Raw genomic sequence first — 25,394 nt, 5'->3', positions numbered from 1 at the left:
GCCATCTGCTGGCCGTTTCTGTAATAACTACCATTGCTTTAAGCATTCTCTTCAGTTCAGAGGCTGCATCAAAGCCTTCTGTATTCTCTAGCATAAAAAGAAAACAAACGTATCAATATGTCTTTAGAACACTTAATATATTTAAAATAGGACATATTTATACGTTTTGGGGAGCAAATGAAAAAAAAGCAAGTCCAATAGGCCAAAGTGTCTCCTCTCGACAGTTCTGATTCTGAATGATATTGGCCAACTTGTCCAGTAAAGATAAACAGACGGACGAAAAGTCAAAGCTGAGCATGCGACACTGACCATTTTCTGCAGGTGCTTCTCCTTTCGCACATCCACCATGACCAGGCCCTCCTTCACCAGGCCCAGGCCCACGTCGTCCTTGGTGTCGCCGAACTGGATGGTGACGTGCGGGCAGGTGGCGCCAGAGTACTCCACATTGAGCAGGCACTGGCTGTTGTGGATGTCGCGCACAACGCAGTCCACCACGTCAGCGCGGGCATCCTCCTACAGGGGAACGGACCAATAAGTGTAAACTCCCAAAAGTACAATCAAAATTGGACATGCCTCAAAAATACACCTTAGCAAGCATATCACGGAACGTCTTTCAAGCACCTTAACGGAGTGAGCAATTTGACTTGATTTTAGTTTGATTACATTCGAATGTATATCATGCTAACTAACCAATGATGGCTCAATGGACACACAAAAAAATCCATGTCATCGCCACTTTTAGCCCATCCATCTCCTCCCTCCCCTTCCTGCCCTGGTCTTGTCACCATGGCAACCTCCTCCAGCAAACTGCCCTTGAATGTGTGTGTGTGTGTGTGTGTGTGTGTGGGGGGGGGGGGGGGGGGGTAATTCAGTGCAACAAAAAGAACCACCACTCTGTGTGAATGTTTAAATGACAGCATCAATCAAAATGAGGCATTTATTTTTTAGCAAAGCAGGTTGATTGTACTTTCCTTTTTTCATTTTTGTCACTTGAACTCAATAAAATTGGCTGCAGTGTGCTGGATAGAGGCCCGATTTGCTCAAATGGAAGCTAACCTAATAAGAGCATGAGACTCAAAGTGACTTTTGTCACATAACATTTTAATTGTCCAATCCATTTTTGTTTTTGCATCGACAAAGTGTTTTGGACACGTCTCTTGTTCTCCTGTTAGCAGATGTCCACCTGAAAACATTGCAAATGTGCCCAAATGTCATGTTTCCCCCCCCATACATTTAGTTTGTTGATAAAGGGGAAAATGTCATGTAGTACAGTGGTCCCCAACCTTTTTTTTACCACGGACCGGTTCATACATGTCCACAACTTTGGCGGACCGGCAACCCAGTGGGTGCTTGGCTGTTCGTCGGCTAATTAAGAAAAGGCTACGACAACAAACGCAAGTCCACTACCATAACAAGGGTAACAAAACGCGACTGAGATGATTAGCATCTTGACATGTGTCAAGAGTCCGTCGTAAACAGAGAGAATCTGGTCACTTTTCAAAATAAAATATTTTTAAGCCTCAGCTTATCAATTAAACGGAAGTACAGTAAGTATTTTTTTAATTATTTTAACTGTGCGGCCCGACGCGGCCCGGTCCAAAGGTGCCCACGGCCCGGTGGTTGGGGACCACTGATGTAGTACATTTAATCACCCCTTCTTTGTTTGTTTCCAAATAAACTGTGTGTCCATTTAGGAAATTTGACTGTTTCCACTGTTTACTAAAGCAATATCTTGAGGCTTTTTAACACAAATGTTCAATGCAGAAATAATTATTGTTGACTTTTTTGTAAAAAATTGTAAAGAGCAGATGAAGATGTCAATTAACTCTTTGACTGCCAAAAACATTAAATAACGTTCAGTAAAATCCTACGGAGGACTGTCAAAGACGTTAAAAGACGTTCATTATGGTTTTTTTTGGAAACGGGTGGAGGAAAGCCTTGGCCAGCTGTGCTGAAAGTATCAAGCAGATCTAGTTAGTATAATGCCTATTTTTGGGCACTAGATGGCAGCGATGACTCTCTTTGGACAAGATTGGGTAGGCGTCAGTAGAAGACGTGAGGCGGAGCTAGATTGTTGAGGAGAGAATGGCTGAGGAAGCGAAAATGGCGACCGGTTGCAAGCAGCTCACGCTTGAGCATTTTTTTCAAAGACGAAAAGCATCGACCAATGCTAAAGAGCACATTGATGGCGACGATGATGATGATGGTGACTCTGAGGTTGACGCCGAAGTTGGAAGCGTTGACGCGGCGGCTATGATCACGTCATAAAGCCTCACTGGCTAGCGATACTAATGCCGGAAAACGCGGAGCATAACCGAGCACTTCTGCACAGGCGGACGTTCAATCGGACGACGAAGAGTACCCCGAGTCCAATGCATATTCATCGAAGGAGTGGGTACAGTCTGATCACGGAGAAGACACTGGTTATGGACAACAATGCCACCATGAATGGAGATGGATCAAAACATCTACCACCCGGTATAGGAACTGAAGGACATGAGGAAGCCAGACGTAACACCACCGTAACGTCACTATATCATGATCCTGAGAGTAGACTTGATGGCAACATGGCCAAACACACACTGCAGTATATACTTGCTATTCCCCGGAAAAAAAGGCCGGCAAGAAAGTGTAGCATCTGCACGCGAAGGGGCAATTGCAGTGAAACTAATCTGTTGTGCAAATCCTGCTGCGTCCCCTTGCACGCAGGGGAGTGTTACAAAAAGAAAAACTGTATTTGAAACATCCACACAATTGTAAATAGTACCACAGTTGCACACATTTGTAAATAGTTTGCCAAATTGTTTTGTCAAATTGTTACACTGTTGAATGTAAATAAACGTATTTTGCTATGAAACAACTCTTTTTCATTGTTGGTGGTAGTGTTTTACAGAAGTAAAGCACTGTTTAGGTGTTTGTGGCATCATTCATGGAAAAAAAAGGTGTCAAATTCACTAGAGTGCATGAAATAATATAGTTTCACAAAAAGCTTGATTTTGCATTTGGGTGAAACTAACCATTTTCTATTGTTGATTACTGAAAAACAGAATAAGGTAGAAACAAACTTTTTTTTTCTGATGAAAGATGAGAGTCCAATCTTTCATTTGGTTAAAGCACTTCTCCAGACTTGACAGTCTAATGAATGTGTAAATGTTTTCATAACGTTTAAAGTGCTCCAAGTGAAAAGCCTCTTAAAAGCCCGAATGTCGCTGACTTTAATTGCTAATTAATTAATTGACTTTTTTTGGTTGTTGTGAAACTTGAGTTCATTTGATTTTTTTATGAGTGTGACAAAAGAGAGAAGCTGCTTTGACAACGCGCTTTTATAAAAAAATTAAATGAATCAGATTTTGCAGTGCATCACCTTTTGCAGCCTGTGTACAGAGTGAGCGTTGCCGGTGTCGCCGACTTTCCAAAACATGACGGCTTTTATTTTGTTCCAAATACAACGGCTGGAGAGCAGTGTTTACTTGCGGCGCCAACTATCTGAAATGGCCTATGTGTACAGCTTTGCGGAGGTGAGGATGACACAAAAAGGTAAGATGGCTTCTACTTGGCCAGACGAGAGCCCGTCAGCTTCCTGTGTGTGTTTGCAGAAAAGGTGACGAAGCAACAGATGGGCCACTTCACCCTTCAGGAGGTACCCACTCTAGGTGAGTGACAGCATGCTTGAAAACACACACACACACGCACACCAAGTGACCAAGCACATTTTGGGACAGAATATATAAAACATGTCTGGCCAATGAGAAAGGGATGATTAAATTACAGCAAAATGCTTCCTACTGTTGCTTTTACTTTGATGCATTTTTGTCTGTTAATGATTTCTTCTTTTATTGATTGAGATTTATTCATTTACTTAAGTGTTATTCACGATATAAAAATATTTGTAATATAGAAATAATTGAACATGACAAATGGTATTAAAATATAGAAATATAAAAATAAAATGAATGTACGTATAACATGTCAAAAATAATAAATTTTACATTCATAAACATAATCGTGCTTTGTGTTTAATTAACATGCAAACAGAAGGTGATTGTGCCCCACTGGACATTTTGTGTATGACAAACAAGACTTCCACCCAAAAAAGCAAGGTGGGCATTTTTGTGACTTACGTCCTGCGGCACCTGGATGTAGGCAAAGGTGTACTCTGTGGCCTGTGCTGGCAGCATTCTGGTGCTGAAGGCGGGCGGGATGGTGGCGAGGCGGGTGGATGACACCATTTCTCTCTGGCAACAACACATATTGATTGCGTTTATGATTGTCATTGGTGTCAAGCTTCCAATTTAGGCCGGTGAAGTGGGGGTGCGCAAGGCTTTGGCAGCTGCCGAAGAGTCAACAAGCCCACACAACACGTTACGTTACAATACAACAACGGTGACAATTAGCCCTGATTTCTGTCATTAGGCCTCTGAATAGACATTTCAATAATAAATGTGGAAATAACTTTTGTGGGGGGATGATCATTTTTTCCCCAATGGAAATTGCACGTCGCAGATGATGACAGTTAGCAAGTGCTTTTTTAGTCACTTGTCATTTGGTTTCCCTTGAAAACTCAATAGTTGGTGATGTCTTTCTCTTGGATTATAGACAGATGGACAGATTGATCTGGAATTTCCTCGGGAAATTGTTTAACCAGTACATGAGCTCATCAAATAAATAAATAAAGGATTAAATGCTCTCTGGAGTGGGTGAATTTAACAAGAACATAGACAATTGTGACAAAAAGTCAGCACCATTAAAAAATGTAGCGCTCCTTTAACGAGGCGCGTATATTAGACTAACGTGATCAATGCCCTCCAGTCGAGAGGGAGAACACCTTCAACATTTGCAATCAATCACATTTATTGACATCGTATTAGAGACAACGAAATGTGTCTCTGTTGAACAAGGAAAAGGGGGAAAACAAAAGCCCTTCGTTGGAGTGGATGAACGCAAGCAAAGTGATGGCCCAATGCATCGTGGGAATTAACAATACACGCGATAAAGAAGTGCATTTGCTGTGTTGCTTTGCTAATGAGTGATTAAGGCCAACATAAAAAACTGGCATGCCATTCACAGTAGGGATGCAACGATATGCAAACATCACAATACGATATCACAATATGAAGGTCACACGAAACGATAATTATCACGATATTGTGGGGAGGTTGGCGATATAAAAAAAAGTCACAATATTGTAAAAAAAAGAAAATAAGAGCTCATTCTATAAAAAAGCACCATATATGTATTGTGCTTTTATACATAACAGCAATGCACATATCATACAATCTTGAATAACACTTAATATTGAGGCACTTACTTGCTAATGCATGCACACTGAGTTCCTCCACATATTGACTCGAATTACAAGTATATTACGTTCTCCTTCATCTGATCATTACCGTGGATTTTAAATATAGAAGAGCCAAAACATGCCTTGTGAAAATTTTACTGCATTAAAAAACTAGCCACCAGAGGATGCTAGAATTGCACAAATGGAAATCAACCTGACTTTTTGAACACGTACTGCTTTTAATATCGTGACATGACGACGATTATGTGAAAGTTTTAATATCGCTATATGACAATATTGCCGTTATCGTTACATCCTCAATTCACAGTGATTTATATTTCAAGGAGGAGGTTTGGGTATAATCTAATCATAATCTCAGAGTTCGGATATATTTGAACCATTACACTACACTCCTCACAACATCATTATTATTCATGACATCATTAGCACATGAATAAGGTAGATACGAAATGCTTTGTGTGCGGATTGGCAAAAACCAAAACAAAAAACTGGTATCTTTCATAGGTAAAAATATTTTTGTGGGGCTTTTTTCCCCTCCACAGGACATAATAAAATGAAAATTGTTTGAGAAATTAGCAAATGCCAATTGATTTTAAATGTCCATGCATTTTATTGAAAAGTCACCCCTGCCAACATGGCACCAGGCATAGCAGCTAGCCGGACTGCTGCTGCAGCATGCTGGCGTCTATCTCTGATTATTGTTCCCTATGCTAATCAAATGAACGGCAGCCGGCCAATCACAGGCCAGTATTTTAAGATATACAAAGTTCATGTTTATGAGAAATCTTGTGGAATCTCACACCATAATGATGTCCAATTATTAAAAGGGAAAATTTTAATAATCAGCTTTATACTGCTACAAAGTATGTTGGGTATTTTTTGAGTACCTTTGACAAAAATTGATTGTTTTAAAAAAACTTCACGTTTATTTCAGGAAAATGAAACTTTTATTCGCTGAATGTTTTAACCTACCATTACTTCTAACTTCACCATTATTTGCCTCTTTTCCTGTCAAGCATTTGACTAATTATGCCATGTCCTAAAAAAAACCCCACAACAATCTCACTGTTCTTGTTTTCCATCACTCACGTTGCCGTAGTCGATGTAGAAGACGTACACTTTCGCCGGCGACTGCACTTTCTCCACTCGGGCTCTGTACCTGCAGGAGAAAATGCTGGGCATTATTCTCCCTGCTTTCCCAATTGTTTGTCTTTTACCTGTAGACAGCTCTCTAGTTTTCATGTTGGTGCCACAACAAGGCATAAATGTCAACATGCAGGATCCACGTGTGTGGCTGTCAAACCAGAGCTGACTGGAGCGGTGGTGACATCATCACACCAAATACTGTCTACGCTTACGAGTTTAACAAGAGACCAGGTGAAAATTAAACATCAGGTTTTCTTGCGCCAACAAGGGAAAGGACGTAAAAGGTGAAGCGCAGCTCTCTAATGAAGTACCATTTTTATCCCGACACGTACCATTCTCCATCAGCAAACTTGGCTATGCAGAAATCTCCCCGGCGTGGAGAGTAGGCTCCTTCCACGGGGGGCTGGGCCTCAATCTCTGCTCTCATGCTTTCCATCAGACTTTCCAGCTGGCCTCCTAGTAGGGAACACACAGTGATTATTAATAATAATAATAATAATAATGCATCAGATTTATATAGCGCTTTTCTAGAGACTCAAAGAGGCTTTACAATGGAATGGATACATCATTCATGCACTCACATTCACACTGTGGTGGAAGGAAGCTACTTAAGTAGCCACAGCTGCCCTGGGGCAGGCTGACGGAAGCATGGCTGCCAGTGTGCGCCTACGGCCCCTCCGACTGCCACCAAACACTCGCACCTTCCACACACCAGTGTGAGTAGCACTGGAGGCAATGTGTGTGAAGTGCCTTACCCAACAACACAATAACACATGACTTGGGGAGAGCGGGGATCGAACAGCCAAACTTCTGGTTACTGAACGACCATCTCTACACCCTGAGCCATGGCCGCCACATTTTTGATTGTGATTGCTAAGAGACCGGACACCATTTGACATTTTTACGGATACTTATATGCATTATAATAATTTAAATTCTTTAAAATTATAACAAAATAACGCATACATGTTTTGGCTCTTCTATGTTTAAAATCCACACTAATGGTCATATTAAGGGTAACGTAATATGTGGAGGAGATCAATGTGTGCATGCATTAGTAAGTAAAGTGCCTCAATATTAAGTGTTATTAGAGATTGTAGGGGGTTTATATACATTGCTGTTTTGTACAAAAGCACAATATTGTGTTTTAGTATAAAGTTTTTATTTATTTTTTGCAATATTGTGATCTTTTTTTGTTTTCTTTTTTTTATATCGCCAAACTCCCCACAATATCGTGATAATTATCGTATTGTGAGCTTCATATCATGATCATATTGTATCTTGATGTTTGGATATCGTTACATCCCTATATTATGGTGCCGTGCGTCAAGATTGAAAGCCTTGAAGTTTAGTTTATGGGGTTGCAGACAACTATATTTACCCTGCACACTTTTGGAGGACCATTATATTTTTAGTTATAGGGTCATTTTTATCAGGCCTGAAGGAAGACCCTGCCAGGGGGGTGTCCAGGAACTTATGGGACAGGGTCAGAACATACCTTGGAACTAATTGGATTGGAACACTCCAAAACCAAAACTATCAAGAACAAAATGATTCTGGAGTTTTAGGTCCCAGGAACAAAGAGCCTGTAGGCCCCATCGTGCCCAATCATTGAGGACCCCAGGCTGCTTGATTTGGTGTCATCCTTAATTGATTTAACCCCACACCAGAGCATCAGAAATTGGCTTACTATAAAGGTCTGGTTGTAATGAATGACTGCAGGTGCTTGGCAATTGTGTTGAGTCTGCAGATGTACAAATCAAACAAGCTTGTTAGCCATAGTGCGTCAATGTCACAATACAGACATATTAAATAAATAAGCCGCAAATATAAACACATGACAACAGAAATGTCAGCCTTGCAATTACTCACTCCCACATTGCTTCTCTTAAATCTGCCTGGTTAATGCTATGTGGCCTCATTCCAATATCAAGTAACCTTCGCAAATGCAGTGTTTGTTTTTTAAGACACACCGAGCGCGTTTGCATGGGTCATTTGCGGCGGCCGCGCGTCGTCATTAACACCTTGCGCAGGGAGCATATGTAAATAGTTACGGGGTTATCTATGCTGAGACAGACGGGATGATTTCATTAACTGGGAGGATAGATGCCAAATGAGGGCTAAGCAAGGTTTGGGGGCCATTTTGGAGAGTGCGGCTACCTCCAAATTTTGCCAAAAAGGTAGCAATCCTTTTGATTTATTAGCCTAGCTAGACCAACTCGTGCTTTTTGAGGATATTTATGCATGGGGCGCACATCCGACGGACTTCTTTCTACTTTTGCTGCGGTGGCCGAATATATATCACCAATATATATATATTTTTTTTTGGGGGGGGGGGGGGGGGTTGGTATGCATAAGTGCTTAAACTCCCTTTGTCAAATTCTGATTGAGTTAACAGCGACTAACGCCACCTCGGGGTAAAAAATAGCCGGCGCTTTGACCGCGAGCGCTAACGTGATTATTACAGCTGCGAGTGAAGCAGTCAAAAGCCGCTGACAAGCGTTGCCACGGTTCGCTGCTTTTAACGAGCCCATTTACAACCCCTCGCATGCTTCCGCAGATTCACTCCGGTCACCTCTCAAGTCAAGTCCTGTCACGTCTGCTCTCAACATAAATCCTTCACAAGATAATAAGTTCAAGACATGATCCGTTTGGAAAACAAAACACGATTGGGGATCATCCAAAGTCAGAACACACTATGAAACCTTCTGGTTTGTTGAAGCAAGACTCCTGCTAGTTACAATCATTAGTGAGTGAGATTTGTTTTTACGCCTGTCCATCAAAACCCTTTTCCAAAGAGCAGGGTTGAACGAGCGCCACCCATCTAATCGAGCTGGCGTAATGAGCCCCCAGGCCAGGTGCCACTTGGCCCGCATGATTCACACTTCTACTCGCAGCAGCTGCTCATCACCTAATGAAGCCCCCTGACCCTCCTCCATCAGGCAGATTGCTCTTCAAAGCCGGACCTTCTTCCAATCTTCTTAATCACAACTCTGTTGACTTGGAATATCACAGAGATTCATCACAGAGAAAGTGGAGAGCATGTTGCTCTTTTTGGACTCTTGTCTTAATGGGATTTTTTTTTATCTGCCTTTGCTTTAACAGCCTTTCATACACGGCACTTAATAGAATTCCACGCAGCCTTGGGATGTGTGGCAAAAGGCCATGTGAGTCCCTAGTGTGCTGTCACAACCTCTCTTCCTGCAATATCAAATATCAACAACCTTCATGGAAAGCTCAATTTTAGTCACCATTTTGTAATAAGTCACCAGTGGCGTCGTTTCTTCCATTTTACTTCAAGTGTCGCAATAACCAGAAAAAAACATCCAATAATTCAGACCCCTCTCTTACAGCATCCTTTCTGAAAGTCGGACCTCCACCAAGGAAGTTGTTGTAGAATACTTATTTGCTGTTATTGCTGTAAACTTGGATTTCTTTCTTTTAAATTATCACTTGCAGGCCTTGTACAATCAATAAATACTATTAAAAAATAACATTTCAGTGAAATATTTTCCCAATGAATCTATATATACTAGGGTTGAATCAATCAGTTGACAAGTTTACTTTACTAGTCTGCAATTCATGTTTAAATCTTGAAATCGACTAATCATGTTTTCACCATCTCATCTTTCAAGTTGCACTTTCAATAATTGATTTGCTTGTTGTCTATCGTTATATGACACAGGTCTGTGATGCCGTTGATCGCATTCTAGTTGACTACAAACAAAAGTGTCCTAATATAAAAACAGCTGTAACATCAGTTTCATCTATTCCTCATCCCTGACGGCACTTTTGGCAGGTAATTCAACACAGCAAAGACGTTAAAAGACGCTTACATCTACTGAAATGATTTCTTTCATTGTTTTGGGAATTTTCAAAGTTTGCCTGAAGTGCATTATGTTTGCCATTTTTGGAATCTCAAGCCATTAATCTGCCTCGATCATGTGATGGCTGCTAAACTGTTTTTGTAGCGCAGATTGTCAAGATTGAGTTTTATCCTCCTTAGCGGCCCGTTAATTACAGCACACTTGTTATCTACGTCAACCTACAAACTACTACTTACTACTTTTGGCATCTTTAATAAAGAGCTGATGTGGCATCCAATATTCAGACTGCGGGGACACACAATGCCGCTACAGTCATTTCTGGACTACAAGCCACTACGTTTTTTTACTTGCATTCAACCCTGCGGCTAATACAAAGGTGCGGCTTATCTATCAGATCACAATGGGGCGCAAAATAAAAGAAGTGCAAGAGCGTCAGGTAGAACAAAACAAACCAAGTAAGCCCAAATACAGTAGAAGAGACAGAACAAGAGCGAGACAATTTGGACCCTCATTATGGAAAATAAAGTAGCGGGAACCCGGTGCGGTAACATTAAGAACACCTGTGTCTTACAATCGGGTGCACCTTATATGTGTAATATTCCCCACATTTAGCTAGCACAGCCTTGTAGTCCAGAAATTACTGTAAATACTTAATGTTTTTTTTTTTAGCATGTTATTGTTATTTATTTTTTGTAATGAGGTTGACAGTGGAGAAGTGGGGGTTGCTACTTCCTGGTTGCAAGTGCCTGGAGTGGCCCATGTCTTTGGAGTGCGCAAAGTCACAGAGATCTAGGCGGGTCCCACTCCTGACAATAATTACATATGGCCTACAGAGAGAGGCAGAAAAGGGAAAGAGAAGGGGGAAAAAATCGGGGGTGGTTGGAATGGCATGATAGCCCTTTGAAGGGGAGATCATGTGTGTGGGGAGGAAAGTGAGACAATGCCAGATAAATGAGTACATTAACAGATAAAGAGCCTTCCAATGACCTGGAGATTAAGGAGCGCAATCCCTCAAACTTGCCGGTGATTTGGTGAAGACGAAAAAAGCTCCAAACGTGAAATTAATCACTTATCGAGTGCATGTAAAGATAGCCATGCATGAAGAAAGCTGCACTTAGGAGTTATTAAAGGGGAATAATTAAAAAAAAAAAAGAAGGGTGGGTTAAGAGCAGAGTGGGCATGACCCGCTGAGGGGATAAAACGATAATTCTCTTAATGTTTTCTCCCAGATGTTTCACACTTTAGAAAGATGAAGGCGCTGAGGTTATTTGGTGGGTCCGCTCAAGTTCAAAAACAGCTGTGAGGCCTTTTCAATTTCTTGATAATGACTGCATAATCTTCAATAGCTTACTGCACACTGATGCAAACTGTAGTAACTCAGTAGCAATCCCTAGTTTTTTATTTTTTATTTTATTTAGCTCTGAAGCCAGTTTTACTGAACAACATGACAAAACCAGCAAAAACGTCAAGAAGACATGCCTAAAAACAGTGGTCCCCAACCACCGGGCGGCGGACCGGTCCCGGGCCGTGGGCCACTTTGGACAGGGTCGCGAAAAAACGACTGTACTTCCAGTTAATTGATTAGCTGAGTCTTAAAAATATTTTATTTTAAAAAGTGACCGGATTCTCTCTTCTTACTATGGACTCTTGACGCATGTCAAGATGCTAATAATCTCAGTCGCATAGCGCTGATGCTAATCGACAAGTTAGCATAATTAGTAAAAAACACGCATTTTGGAAAGTTTCTTTGCAACAGAGAAAAGGCCTAGTGATGAGACAGCAGGTGCCTATGTCCAACAAGAAAAAAAAAAGGTTTATGGACTTACAGCTACAGGTGATTACTACGCATTATGTGGCGAGCGGCTCTTAATTTAGCGTTATGGTGAGTGAGTTACAGTAATTTCTGGCCTATAAAGCGCACCTGACTATAAGCCACGCTAGCTAAATTTGGGGAATACTGGAGTTTGTTACACATATAAGCCGCACTCGAAAAAACCACAGGTGTTTTAATGTTACTGCACCGGGTTCTTGCTACTTTTTTTTCCCATAATGAGGGTGCAAATTGTCTCGGTCTCGTTCTGTCTCTTCTACTGTATTTGGGTTCACTTGGTTTGCTTTGCTGCCTGATGCTCTAGCACTTTATTTATAGTGTGCCCCCTTGTGATCTGAGCGTTCAAGAGGTCTCCGCTCTCTCCCTTTTCACCTCAGCCAGAGACGGCCAACAGGGATTACACCCTTTTGAAGTCAACCACCAGCCATGTCACCAGGATGTGAATGTTTGCATTTCACCAGCCAGAACCACAAGTTTATGGTACCAAAGTATTTTATCGGAAAGCTCCATCTCCAGACCTGCCGAGTTTGTTTGTTTAAGTCATAAACAAAATGAACCAAATGGTCCGGAAGAATCCAAGTCAGTACATTCCAGTCTTCTTGGAGGTTACACATGACCAGAGTGCCTTCAAGTCGTGATGATCGGAATTGCCCTCACATGAAACCCCTATAATCCCCAAAGCAATTTTCCACATTCCACATAATTCATCACATACAAGTGAACTTACGCACAACTGAATGTTTCACATCATGTATGTTTTTCTTTTTTTGGAAAAGAATGTCATATGTATTTCAACCTGAATGATGATGGTAAATCAAGAGGTTACTCCGGAAAGAACAAAATTATCGCATGATGTTTTTGCTTGGAAGAACTTGACTTGCCAGCCTGCCCAAATTTAATTATTAATTCTTAATTATTTAAATAAGTTGTAGTTTAAAAGTCTTGGAGTTGAGTCGAGTCAAAATAGGGACGGCCTGCCCCCCTTCTTTTTGAAGAACACGCCCCACAACTTTAAAACAGCCGGCGCAAACTTTGTTCACTCTCTCATTTTCCAGCCTCTGTTCCTGCTTTTTTTCCACCTTTTTCCCTCCGTCTGGCCCGAACTGACAAAAGGACTACCCGGTGCCATGCCACGCTTCTCAACCACGTGGCACCTTTGTTCCCTGAACGACCAAGTGTCTCGGGCTTGGCGATCGCACCGAACCGCTGCCGTGTACCAAACCTCGGCGCGCGCCCTCCTGCCAGACGGACACTTTTCACACGGCTTTTTCATATATTTTCCTTTTTTTGTGTTCGTCCCACCACGGCGACAACAGTTGCCGACAAACTTTTCCAACACCCAGCAGCCACAGTTTGGACTGGCAGTGCGCAATTCCCGTGCGTCAACCAGGACTTGCTCCATCCTCCGAGTGTCCCATTGCGGCGAGAGCTGGTTCAACGGCTGGTCTCCCTCGGGACGCAGATACGCAGCGGATCTCGGCCTCAATAGCGGGATTTGGCCAGCTGATACGCGGATTTTCTTGCGCGCCGAGAGAACAACTCAGGCTGAAGTCTCGATCTCGCCTGAAAACACAATCCACCTTGAGCCGAGCTGTGTCGCCCCTCGTCCAACTGTGGAACAATTTTTATTTTTGCCTTGCCTTTTGGGAGCAGTTTTTTCCTTCTTCAAATCGATCTTCCCTCCGCTAGCTTGAGCCAACTCACTACAGTAAGTTGCACGTCTCATAGCCAATTTGACACATCGCTGGTGCAACTTCCATTTCAAATATCTCACAGATTTGGCAAGCGAAACCTTTCCTTTCTACCTCATTAAATTGTTCCTTTCTTATTTCTATTAGCTTTATTTTCATCCCTTTTTTTCCCCACCGTATGATAGTTAGGGAGGCAGTATTTTGATTCTGTATGTGTAACCGTAGTGAATAAATGCAGGATTTTAAAAATTTAGTTAGCTAGAGGCGCTACTGGGGCTTTTAACCTCCTTTTCTGGGCAAGATGATTATCTGTTGCATGTTGGCACTCACAAGGCTATTAAAAGTGAGGAGGCAATACTCAGCCTGAGATGTAGTCCGCTTGTCGCAAGCGTGACGAAGCAACGAGCGGACTGAACATAATGAATGGAACATTTGCTTGAATTGTAGCAAAGCCCAGCTACGACTTTTGTATTTCATGGCAAACTGTTGCCAAGTTTGACCTAAGCTCAGTCGTGAAAACTCACAACAATGCTCCAGCCTTTGTGCCAAGGCACATATTTTCCAAATGCAAATTTTCACAAACATAAAAAGACCTCCAAAGAATGTATGACAAAATAAAGTGAAATCAAAATGGCCTTTCACAAGGCATTTGTTTGATGCACTGGTGGTGGGGGGGTCGCACCAAACACGACAACACACCAGGAGATCTATCACATATGCATTCATTCATGTGAAAACATACATCAGTCGGTGTGTGTGAGCATCCAAGCGGGATTGTTAGTTCCCCCAGTCAGAAGTGACAGGAGGGAACGTGGTGCTGGATTCCCATCATTGCATTGTGATAAGAACAAGCAGCATGTCTGTTGCTCTGTGAAATTGATAAGAACAAGCAGCATGTCTGTTGCTCTGTGAAATTGCAGTTAATAAAGTTGGCCTGATGTTAAAGGCTAATAAAAAGGAATGGATGAGGAAGAGAAGAGTGCAATTCAAAGAGTAAATAAGACGTCAAAGACATCTATTGACCTGTCTCGACGTCCTGGGCGTAAAAGTGCAGCATGTCGGTGATTTCTGTCACGTAGACCGGCTTGTATTTGGCTATGCGCTCCTTCTCCTCTGACACATGCACCACTTCCTCCTTGGGCTTCTCCTCATAGTTGGCCCACACCTACAAAAAACACACACACACACACGCACACACACAACCGCATTACATACAACTCCGTATGGCGCGTTGGATTCGCTGTAGCAGGAAATTAGGTAGGCCTGAAAAGATGAGGGAAAATACATTCTCCATCATGTAGTAGGAGTAGACGTGGTTATAATGGATTAATTAATTGTGTGCAATTGATTGAGTCAAATTGGAGTGCATACTATAATGAAAAATGTCTTACAATAAATCATGTCATATTAAAATTGATGTATTGCAATGCATGTCTACAAATGCCAAAATTATGTCATTAAAAAAAACGATTGCAGATTCATCATGTCATATTAAAAATTACGTCATCCTATATATTTTCATGTTCATGTTAAAATGTCTTAGAACAAAGCGTATCAAAAATGCCATCAATGTATTGTAAAAATTATGCTGAACAGATTACTAAAATGTCCTACTAACCGTCATTAAAAAGTCATGCCATGAAAACTTTTGTTATATGACACACAGCATGTCATAAAGGAAAGTAGTTTAACAAATAAAAACAAACACTTTGTTCTGTATTAGTGAATTAAGAGGAGTGGCCTTAATTTGATGGAAGCATATTCCATTCTTCCCACATCAAGGTTACATCTCGTAGTGATGGGACGATGATACCTCAAGGAGTGTATTGACACATTAGACAAACTGTATTGACACTGTATTGGTCACTCAATAGTGACCTCTGCTGTAGATCTAAAATCATTGCAGATAAACAAAATGAAAATAAGATGGTAAAACGTGCATGCTGTAAACCTTATTAGCTTATGAATTTATATTTATAAAATAAATTTCATAAATGTTATTTATTCACTTGCTAGTCTTTTACTTAAAATATGATCTCATCTTTGTATAATTTCAGTTGGTCCATTTGCTTGCTGAGTTAAGTTGTTTATTAGATGCTCATATGAGTTGGCTTGTAAAATATAGCAAATTTGTATGTAATAAAATAAATAATAAAAGTTAAAATGTTTAACTTCTGTATGGGATTTTGTTAAAAGTTTTAAACCATATGTAATAACACACTAAAAACAGATTCTGTCATACATTTTTATTGAGAAACAAAAGTTTTTGAAGTGTGATTGCTCCAAGGCGAGTAGACACATTTAATTTAAAAAAAAAAATAACAGTAAACAATGCCCAAAGTAGGGAAATATTTACCTTATGTGGCGTCAAAAGATCAAAATGATTCCAGACTTGTGAAAATTTTCTACAACGATCCATGAGTGGAAACAAACAAAAATCCAAAAGGCACAGGTAAATTTACAGCAACAGAAAACAGTTTCCTCTCCATCCAACAAACACGCAACATGTTGATACAGTTTGTGTACCTATAAATACAATTTGGCGAGGCACATCCAAACGACACACTTCCTGTTTCGGTCACGTGATTTTTTATTAAAGCGATACACGCGCCGATACGGGGTTTCACACTTGAGCACTCGGCACAGTGCTAGCGCGCCAGTGTTGTTCGTCCCATCACTACTTTTGGCTTCGAAGGAAGAAACGGGAGGGCAGGAGGTTCATTAGGAGTTCATGCCAGCTGATGTGTGTGTGTGTTTACTGTACAAAGAAAACGGGGCGCAAGGTGCTTGTTAAGGCAGAATGCAGCCACTGTGTACTCATATTTAAGAGCAGTAAAGCATGCAAACGCACACAAAAGGTGACGGGAAAAAAAGATGAAAGAAAGCTAATCATTTTTTGGACGCGTGTTCAACACCAAACCATCAAATTAAACATGTCATGTTAAAATTATGTCTTCCTGTCATGTCATTTTATAATGTCTGACTATACACATAACATTCAAACAAACATCTCACTTAAAGCCCGTGAACATTTAACAAAGAGTGTCTCACAATTGGGTTGAATATGTGCTGCATGACGCCCGCCCGCCCACGCGCGCACGCGCGCGCACGCACGCACGCACGCACGCACGCACGCACGCACGCACGCACGCACGCACGCACGCACACACGCACACACACACACACACACACACACACACACACACACACACACACGCACACACACACACACACACACACACACACACGCTGATGACCTTCCGTGAGCAGCCAACCATCCAGTTTGTTCCACTTGAATGCAGGTAGGTATGTGACTGCTGCTCTGCAACTGCAGCCAGATGCTCCAGCCAGTCAGTCAGCAGCCACAGACATACAACGGCCGAGAGACACTCGCACAGAGAGCAAGAGAGTGACAAAAGTGCTAAGAACGGACGCCGCTCAGCTTGCCCTTGGCAACTCCGGAATGACATAACTTTTGTTTTGAAGTCCGGCGCAGCGATTCTGACTGCATGAGTCGGTCGGGCTTTCTTTTTGGTTTCATCATCTCTCGACCGCCGAGGACGCGATAATCTCACACCAACAATGCCAGACTTAACACTTTTCAACAGCAGGGATGTCATCAAAGCCAGCAGATGAAACAATTTATCTTTTTGTGCAAAGTGTGAAGTTATTATGACAACTTTGAAGGTGAATGAGGACTTTCTTTTTCTCACTCATGGAAAGGCCTCTAGTGATGACTCATCTAAAATGTGAAAACTATGGATTGGAGAGTGACTGTCAATACCAAGTTTCTGCGATAAGATTTTGAAAAGTAAAGTTCTCAGGAATAATAGTTTTAGTTCAGTCAGTTCATTGCGCTCATATTGAGTCACACAATCCCGCAAAGACAAGAAAGGACAAAGAAACATAATTCGTTATCAAAGTTAAGATAAAAAGTTTAGTCTTTTTCTTGTTTTTGTTTCTATACATATTATTGAAGCAAATGTTCTAACATTCAAAATTAAAGTACAGTAATTTCTGGACTATAGGGCGCACCTGACTAAGCCGCGCTAGCTAAATTTGGGGAATACTCGTGTTTATTACTCATACAAGCCGCAGGTGTTTTTAATGTTACCGCACCGGGTTCCCCGCTACTTTCTTTTCCAAAATGAGAGCGCAAATTGTCGCGCTCTCATTCTGTTTCTGCTACTGTATTTTGGCTCACTTGGTTTGTTTTGCTCTGCCTGACGCGCTTGCGCTTCCTTTATAGTGCACCCCCTTGTGATCTGATGGATAAGCCACACCTTTGTATGAGCCGCAGGGTCGAATGCAAGTGAAAAAAGTAGCGGCTTATAGTCCAGAAATTACTGTAATGCATTTATTTTTATTTTACATTTTATCCCTGGACACATTTATTCGAACTGTTGCCTTGTTTGATGCCATAAATGAAAGTCAAAGTTGTGAAATTAATGCCAAATAACATTTAAACTAAGCATGTATTAGTATCTTAGCATTTTTAACTTTTTACTGTTAAGAATGTTGGCTCCATCTTTATGAATACTAATTGTGTTTGCTATTAAAGAAAGCCTCCATTGATCCACATAGTTGCTGAGGAGGAGCAACCCTCCGGAGATGCGAGTCGACAACAATTGGGTCCAAGTGAAAATTTGCTGTTTGATGGTGAGAGAGGCCGTCTTGAAAGGCGATTCACACGTGTGGCAAAAACAGCACCACAGATGGGTGAGCGAGTGCCAGATGGAGGAACGTGGAGGCTACTTTGAACGCAAATTAAAAGGTGTGTGTCTCCCTTCAATGACTGTGTATGTGCATGGTCTGCTGAGACAAATCCCCCAATAAGACGAAGATCCTTCACCCCAAAGCCCATACAATGTCATTTGGGCACAAACAAACTAAGTCTGTGTTGATCCGTCAAAGAAAGGCCAACTGGAGCTTCAAGTTCACCTTGCAAATGGAAGGTCTTGAACTTCTGTTATAATTAATGATGCCCTCAGAAAAGAGAGCGTGCTCCTCCAAAAGAACATGGCGCGTCCATTTTAATCAGACGCCAGTAGCGGGTCTTACGTTTAATGAATCGCGGCAGACTCGGCGTCTGAACAAAGCGATGGAGCACGCGCGCTCGCCATTGAAAATTCATTAGTAAATCACGCTTTGAAAATAATTGAAATCAATAAGAGCATGTTATTCATAAGAGTGCCCTTTGTAAATCACTTTAGACCCTATTATATCCCTAATGAATCCTGGGTGGAGAGAATGGTTCATGTATTCACTGGAGGACAGTTCTCTTTCTTTCAGTCTCTTCCTTGTCCACTCGTTGCCTTTTTTGGATGATTAGCTTCTATAAAATACAGCAAGGAGGCAGATACAATCATTTTGATTGGTATATAAAGTAAGAGGAGCCTCTTTCACAATGCTGCCTTGCTGTTCTATAGAAGTGACAACACGAATCCAAGGGACCGAGTCGACCAGGGAATTTATTGCCTGTGTGTAAGGTCATTTTTTGTTGGGTTCACTTCACAATTTGAGGTAGAGAGAAAGATTTTTTTTTTGTCAATATAATCTGAAGGTAGTGCATGAGGCAAAACAATCTGAACAAAAATCAGCCCTCTGAGGCCACATCCATCAAATTTACTTTTAAAGCACTACACCAGGAAAAACAACTAATTGAAGACAAGCTCTCAATCATTTGACTGCACTTGTAGGAAAATGCCCCTTGTTTGTCAACAAATAGCAGAGAAGCACAGCTGGACTTCAAGAAGCTAAGAAGACGCATTATTTTTACTCGGCAGGTACGTTTATCACCACTTTAAAATTTTTAGCTAATTGTACGTTACAACATATTTTAACTTCAACCCTTTCACATTTAGCGTCACATCAACAATACGTCATGCTACTGATCTAGCAGCTGTGGCTAACATACGCACACGCAATTTTGGGGACCAATTTTGGAAAAACACTAGAGTGTGAATCTTAGGCTAAAAATAGGAGGGTCAGAGGAAACGTGAGCACCCATGTGCAAAAAAAAGACGGCCTGCAAGGTTAAGCAGGGTTGTTGATGGAACATTAAACCCAATGCCTTGCCTTGTCACGGCAACTCTAGCAAGGTTGAGTCGGGTGGGAGTTGGCTCCCATTGGTTGGCCGAAAAAAGTGATTTCGAAGAACTTGGGCAAGCTTCTTTGCCCAGCTTGTATTCACACATTATAGGCATTGTAAAACGTGAGTTGGGTACAACGGTGTCCGAAGTTGACGGAAACGCTTACGAGTCTGCAAGGCCAAAACACATCGGCCGCACAATGGCCCTAGCTGTGAAAACGAAAGACGCAAAAAGCCATTGTCCCAGGATCAGTTCGCTTACAACGATATAACTTGACTGTTGAGCACAAGTGGAACGAGCTAGCGTGATGCCAAAACAGGGAATATTTTTTTTACGCAAATTATGCAAGACTGGAGAGCTCAAGGAACTCAAATAGCAAATGCTTACTTAATACAGTAATCAAGATAAGCTGTGATGGAAATTTACCAGAATAGACTACTTGATGTGGACCGATTAGGTCTTGAGATAAACAGCATATGGCTCATTATCCAGGGTTATTTTGTACATTTGTGATCAGGATCAAGAGGCTGCTTGTGTGCAGTTGTGCACTTGTGCTTTAACTTTTAACAACGCAAGGTGAGGGATATGGTCAAAGTGAAGCAAACACTGTCACACATTTGGCCCAGCAATCTCCTTCCTGGCGGAAATGTGGATATAGGAGATCACTGCTAGAAGGCCTTGGTAGGGATAAAGTACAACCCGGTTGCAGTTCTTAACAATTAATTATTAATTCTAAATTATGCATTAAAGCCACACAGGGTTGGCGGATGGACGGCGAGGCGGCCATAAGGTGTAAAGGAGCCGGAGAAAAGTGGTTGCAGAAAAGGCAAGATGCTCGCTCACCTCGCTTTCATATCACGGCCAGCAGATGTTCTCGCCATGAAACCGCGGCTTACACGGTTAATATGACCCCAACCTCCGCCAGCACTAACACCAGCAGTCCCTTCCGACATAGAAAAATCCACACAACAAATTGACGGCTACACGGTTAATATGACCCCAACTTCCGCCAGCACTAACACCAGCAGTCCCTTCCGACATAGAAAAATCCACACAACAAATTGACGGCTCAGGGACGACGTGGGGTGATCACAAGTTGCTACACTTTCTAAATTGTCACAAATTGATCCACTTTGGCGTGTTTGGTGGGCTTTTGGGAGTGTGAGTGGCTATTCTTAGCGGCACCTGACTGATGGAATGTGAGCGTATGCCAAAAGAGGGCATGGCGTTACCATGGAAACAGGACACATTGCTGCATATGTAATTGGGGCAATGGGCACACACAAACTTAACACCTGTGACACTGTTCTCAAGGGCGCCACACAAGCAACCACAAGACTGGTATGCAAAACCAATCTCACAAACCCTGGAGACGAGTTGCTCCGGCATATGGAGCCCTTTGCCAAGTGGGACTTTGATAACAGATTTAAAGGCTGTGTCATTTTCAAAGAGAACTCAGGCCTGCAGTTCAGAAACCTAATTAATGAAAAAGTTTATCCAGTTTTTAACCTTCTGTTTATTTATTATTTATAGCATCAACATAGCTTGAGAATTGAAAGTTAATGAAAGAAAACGTGTTGCTCATTTGAGATGGGCATTGCGAGGATCAAAGCTATAAATCCAGAAGAGGCATACCTCCAGCACAACTAATGCTGCTGCCAATACCAGTCCTTGTAAGGCAAAATATCTCTATTTTGTCAGAGAAAATATGGGAAAGTAGTTAAATGAGTGTTCCTATTAAAGCTTGATTTTGAAAATGTTTACTTCAGGGATCCACAGACATTATGTAAAAGTACGTTCCTCCGGTTTTTGCTCATCTGCTCTTAACTCTTTGACTGCCAGACGTTTTCAAAAACGGGTTGTCGCCAGTGCCAGCCAATTTAAGCATTTTGAGTGATCTTTCAAGGTCCACAGAAAATGTTGTGTTTGGACTATGGAAACACACATACTACCAAATGAAAGATTGGACTCTCAGCTTTCATCAGAAAAAAAAAGTTTGTTTCTACCTTATTCCGTTCTTCAGTAATCAACAATAGAAAATGGTTACTTTCACCGAAATTCTCTCTTTTGAAACAAAAAACGGAGAAAAAGAGCTTTTTGTGAAACGATGTTATTTCATGCACTCTAGTGAATTGTACACTTCTTTTTGTCCATGAATGATGCCACACACACCTAAATAGTGCTTTACTTCTGTAAAACGCTTTCACCAACAATGAAAAAGTGTTTTTTGATTGCAAAATACGTTTATTTCCATTCAACAGTGTAACAATTTGACAAAACAATTTCGCAAACTATTTACAAATGTGTGCAACTGTGGTACTACTTACAATTATGTGGATGTTTCAAATACAGTTTTTCCTTTTGTAACACTCTCCTGCGCGCAAGGAGACGCCAGGACGCGCACAACAGTTTACTTTCACTTTCACTTTCACATTGGTCCGTTTTGCGTGCAAACGTTACACTTTCTTGACGGCCTTTTTTTCCGGGGAATAAAAAGCAAGTAGCAGACTGTACACACTTCCTCCGATGAATATGCATTGGACTCGGGGCACTCTCCGTCGTCCGATCGAACGTCCGCCTGTGCGTGCTCGGTTGCGCTCCGCGTTACGACACCGTCATAGCCGCCGCGTCAGCGGTTCCAATTTCGCCGTCAAGCTCGGATTCACCTTCATCATCATCGTCATCAATGTACTATTTTAGCGTTGGTCGATGCCTTTTGTCTTGTAAGTGTAGAGCTGCTTGCAAACGCTCGCCATTGCCCGTTCCCTCCTCCATCTAGCTCCATCTAACGTCTTCTACTGCCGCGTCAATGCTTTCCAACCACGGAGTCACCATCATCTTCATCATCGATGATGATTATCGTCATCAACAATGTGCTTTTTTAGCGATGCTTTTGGTCTTTGAAAAAAACGGCTCTAGCGTTAGCTCCTCGCGACCGGCCGCCATTTTTCCTTTGTTTTCCATTCTGATCTCCTGCTCAACGCTCTAGCTCCGCCTCTACTGACGCCCACCCGATCTTGTCAAAAGAGAGTCATCGCTGCCCTCTAGGGGCCAAAAATAGTCATTAGGCTCAAAAAACCTGCTTAAAACTTTCAGGAGAGCTCCGCAAGCCTTCCCAGCACCCGTTTCAAAAAAAAAAAAAAAAAAAAATGGGAGGACGTCTTTTAACGTCTTTGGCAGTAAAAGAGTTAAGAGTTTGAACGCCACTGAAGATTTTAGACACAGATTGAAACATGTTAGTTGGATATTGTGTAAGGATTATCGGTCCTTTAATATCGGATAGGTCACAAACATATATTGAGCTCTGTTGTCACACATTTAATTTAAGGATCATTTTATTTTACATCTCCATGACCCTGGATTGGCTAGCAACCATTTCAGTGTGTACCTCGCCTACTGCCTAAAGCCAACTGGGATAGACTCCAGCGCCCCCCGCCACCCTTGTGAGGCCTAAGCGGTTAAAAAAATGGATGGATGGATCTGACATGATGCACTTCATTACTCCCTTTGCTATTTTTGGCTTAATCCGTCACATACACGCAAAAAATGAAATTTGTTCTTGATTACCACAACCATTTGCTCAGCTTGTTTTCTAGTTTACACTGGTGAGCCACCAGATTACTTCTTTTTGTCTACCCATGTCTGCCTTATCGAACGGATGCCAAGCCTAATGCGATTTGGTCCCTAAGCAAATGTGTCCAGCTGGATAAGAATGAGCCACACGCCTCAAGTGGATGGATCCATTGTCCGAGAGAGAGAGCTATCTTGGATCAGAGTGATTAAGAAATAGGCTACCTCAACGCCACAATGTGTAAGTCTGCAATTTAAGGGCAATAAATCAACTTTTTAATTAACAGGGCATTCTTGCTCCAAGGTTGCCATGGTGTTGCCATGACAACTGCCTTTCCAGGGTGCCATTATCTGGCTCACTCGTCTTTTTGTTTTTTATCTTCTTTTCCCAAGGAAGACTTATGATCATTTTTCTTTCTGATCACACCTTCTGTGGAAAAATGGGAGGCAAAAACATGGGAAGATGATGAGGGTAGGATTAGTGGGACGGCAAGCAAGCGGGACAGAGGCCTAGAGGTTAATACTGATCTGGCGGCGCCAAGGAAAGTGGATGGGGGCATGAAGCTGTGGGTGTAATTGGTAGAAAATTATACCGCATTAGATTTGCTTCCCTAATCTGGAGTGATATTGTCTGTACGAGAATTACAACGTTTTGGCGCGGCCACTCGGCCAACCAATTACCATCTTTGTAAAGCCATAATGCAGTTTTGGGGCCACACAGCTCGGATGCCAAATGAAACGGGGAACAAAAACTCCACTGGCCAGTTGTGGGCTTTTTTTCCAAGAGCTTTTTATGCTAGTCGTCTACACATTAATGTAGTGTTTGATTTGAGTAAGGGTCATGATGAGTGGTCATATTAACTGAAACCCACCCAAAACAGGAAAAATAAAAACAGGGCAGAATGGTAGAAGACGAGTAGGATTTTTGGAATTGCAGCGATGATGAAGGTCGGTTTATGTAACGGTCACTCCCCAAGGCGTGAGGGCGAGAAGAAGAGAGACTGTGTAAAATGCACCAAAACACACATAGAGCAAGTGTTCTCTTTCTGGAGACTTAAGTGTTTTTTAGCAGTCCATCCAGCCCAAGAGCGGAACAAATTGAAAGTAGACTGACCTAAATATGAAAGGACATTTGAGTCCTACCAAAACTAATCTTCTCTGGGAACTGTTTCTTGAAGGTTCGCGATGACAAACCTTCTTCAGACGTCCTTCAGGCTTCCAATCAATCGCGCATATTCATTATTGTGCTGTTAAGTTGACAAGCCCTTGAACAAGCACCCATCTATTTTCCATCAGGGATTTGCCTCATGCGGCGTGGTCACATTTTAACGAGGTCACCGCACAATCCTTGGAGTTTTTTGTTTCACGGCCACAAGCATTAACCAAAGTGGTTGGTTGCAGGGTGAAACCCCCCCACCGCTGATTAATACCATGTGGACGTCTTTTGATTTGGGCTCAGTAAAACGACAGTGTGGGGCGGGCACTTCTCCCAATTAGGATTTAACTCACTTGACCGACTCGACTACTTATACCTAAACCAAAGAAGCACAGACAGGACAACAGGCACAAAAAAAAAACAAAAAAAAAAGTTTTATAGTGGCTCGTCAAATTTGAAAATGTTCCACAATTTAACCTTGACCATCCATCTAGTACATGTGGTGTCAAAGTACGGTCCTTGATGGCCTGAGTCCTGCATGTTTTATAGGTTTCCCACATTCAACACAGCTGATTCATATTTAAGCTCATCAGCAAGCTCTGAAGGAGCCTGATAATGATCCTAATCATTGGATCAGGTGTGTTGGAGTAGAGAAACATCGAAATCATGCAGGACTCAGGCCCTCGAGGACCGGACACCTGTGGTCTAGTACATCTGGTCTGTAGCAAATTCATGAGACCAAGTTCACTTTTGCAAAGGTGTCTTTTCATTCATGGCTT

General features: G+C 41.9%; 1 protein-coding gene across 1 annotated transcript in view; it reads right to left on the bottom strand.

Annotated features, from left to right (window-relative positions):
• snd1 (staphylococcal nuclease and tudor domain containing 1) overlaps positions 1-25,394 on the bottom strand; it is a 203,500-nt gene that overhangs the window by 16,900 nt on the left and 161,206 nt on the right. The window contains exons 18-22 of the mRNA XM_077544071.1: positions 14,821-14,962; positions 6,781-6,904; positions 6,392-6,461; positions 4,122-4,235; positions 310-513 (exon numbers count right to left, since the gene is read on the bottom strand). Of these exons, the coding sequence (XP_077400197.1) occupies positions 310-513; positions 4,122-4,235; positions 6,392-6,461; positions 6,781-6,904; positions 14,821-14,962 (654 nt within the window). The remainder of the gene's footprint in view (positions 1-309; positions 514-4,121; positions 4,236-6,391; positions 6,462-6,780; positions 6,905-14,820; positions 14,963-25,394) is intronic.

Source organism: Vanacampus margaritifer, chromosome 15 (genome assembly GCF_051991255.1).
Source record: "Vanacampus margaritifer isolate UIUO_Vmar chromosome 15, RoL_Vmar_1.0, whole genome shotgun sequence".
NCBI classification, from domain to species: domain Eukaryota; kingdom Metazoa; phylum Chordata; class Actinopteri; order Syngnathiformes; family Syngnathidae; genus Vanacampus; species Vanacampus margaritifer.
Note: the sequence above shows the minus strand (reverse complement) of the source record. Positions and strands in the feature narration are given on the sequence as shown.